General features: G+C 60.4%; 1 protein-coding gene across 1 annotated transcript in view; it reads left to right on the top strand.

Annotated features, from left to right (window-relative positions):
- Position 1: 1 nt before the first annotated feature.
- The window catches only part of LOC104164000 (myosin-6-like), a gene marked incomplete at its 3' end in the record, with an annotated part of 1,779 nt that continues 207 nt past the window's right edge, over positions 2-1,573 (top strand). The window contains exons 1-6 of the mRNA XM_009703181.1: positions 2-73; positions 729-885; positions 1,039-1,066; positions 1,152-1,260; positions 1,359-1,451; positions 1,541-1,565. Of these exons, the coding sequence (XP_009701483.1) occupies positions 2-73; positions 729-885; positions 1,039-1,066; positions 1,152-1,260; positions 1,359-1,451; positions 1,541-1,565 (484 nt within the window). The remainder of the gene's footprint in view (positions 74-728; positions 886-1,038; positions 1,067-1,151; positions 1,261-1,358; positions 1,452-1,540; positions 1,566-1,573) is intronic.

The following is a 1,573-nucleotide window of genomic DNA, read 5'->3' as shown; positions in this document are numbered from 1 at the left end:
CATGCTGACCTTCCTTCATGAGCCTGCTGTCCTCTACAACCTCAAGGAGCGCTACGCTGCCTGGATGATCTACGTGAGCCTTCCCACAAGCATCTGGGGCAAGGGGGAACTGGGTGGGGCCTTCCCCAGAGCCTCTGGGCTGGATGGAAGCTGGGACCCCACCCCTAAAGCTCTTGGTGACCTAAACCGGGGATGGTCCTTCCAGAGCCTATGGGTCACAGAGAACCTGGGAGTGGCTTTCTCAGAGGGACTTTGACCCACCTAGAACCTGTTGTCCCATCTCCAGCCCCCATAGACCATCCAGAATCAGGACATCCCTTATCCACATCTCTTGGGCCACCAATACCCAAGATGTCCCAGACCCCATGGGCCACCAAGAATGTGATTCTCCCTTCCCCAGACCTCTTGGGCCACCAAGACACAAGATGTCCCATCTCTAGCCCACATGGGCCACCAAGATCCAAGATGTCAGAGACCCCTTGGGCAACCTAGAACCTGCTGATCCCGCCTCCAACTCCCATGGTCCACCAAGACCCACGATGTCCCAGCCCCCTTGAGCCACCTAGAACTTCCTGTCCCTTCTCCAGCCCCCATGGGCCACCCAGATCTATGAAGTTTGACCTGTGCCATGTTCCTTGGACCCCTCCCCCCAAACCCTAAACCAGGGCTGTCCCCTCTCGGTGGGGTAGGATCTGATAGCCCTGACCCTGCCCCCCCCCCTTCTCCAGACCTACTCAGGGCTCTTCTGCGTCACCGTCAACCCCTACAAGTGGTTGCCCGTCTACAATGCTGAGGTCGTGGCTGCCTACCGGGGCAAAAAGCGGAGCGAAGCTCCACCCCACATCTTCTCCATCTCCGACAACGCCTACCAGAACATGCTGACGGGTAAGGGGGGCGGGGCCCTCGGGTGGGGACCCCAAACTTGAAGACACCACCCCCCCACAAAAATAGGGGCCTGACCTCCAAGCTGGGAGGTTGGAAAACCCCAGCTGAGACCCCCAACATCGCCTCCCCCTTCCTCCTCTCTTCTCCTGCCAGACCGAGAGAACCAGTCCATCCTCATCACGTAAGGCCCCGCCCTCTCACCCCTGCCACCCCATAGCAGCCCCACCCAATGACATTCTCCAACATCTCCTCCGTCCCACCCACAGCGGAGAATCTGGGGCGGGGAAGACGGTCAACACCAAGAGGGTCATCCAATACTTTGCCAGCATCGCCGCCATCGGTGACCGCAAGAAGGAGGCGGCCAATAGCAGCAAGGTGGGTTCTCAGGCCACTCCCCTGCCTCCAACGCTGAGCTTCCCCTGAGGGTGTCCACACCCAAATGCCCCCTACCTCATCATCCCCGCCCCACCCAGGGCACCCTGGAGGACCAGATCATCCAGGCCAACCCTGCCCTGGAGGCCTTTGGCAACGCCAAGACTGTCCGCAACGACAACTCCTCCCGATTCGTGAGTGCGGAAGATGGGTGTGTCCTACGGGGCAGGGCCTGTTGGGGGCAGGTGACCACCTCCCCCTTCCCACCACCGCTCTCTCCCAGGGGCAGTTCATCCGGATCCATTTCGGTGCCACC

This window comes from Cariama cristata, unplaced genomic scaffold, assembly GCF_000690535.1.
Source record: "Cariama cristata isolate BGI_N322 unplaced genomic scaffold, ASM69053v1 scaffold36976, whole genome shotgun sequence".
Lineage (NCBI taxonomy): Eukaryota > Metazoa > Chordata > Aves > Cariamiformes > Cariamidae > Cariama > Cariama cristata.
The sequence above is the reverse complement of the archived record's forward strand: the minus strand, read 5'-3'. Positions and strand labels throughout refer to the sequence as shown.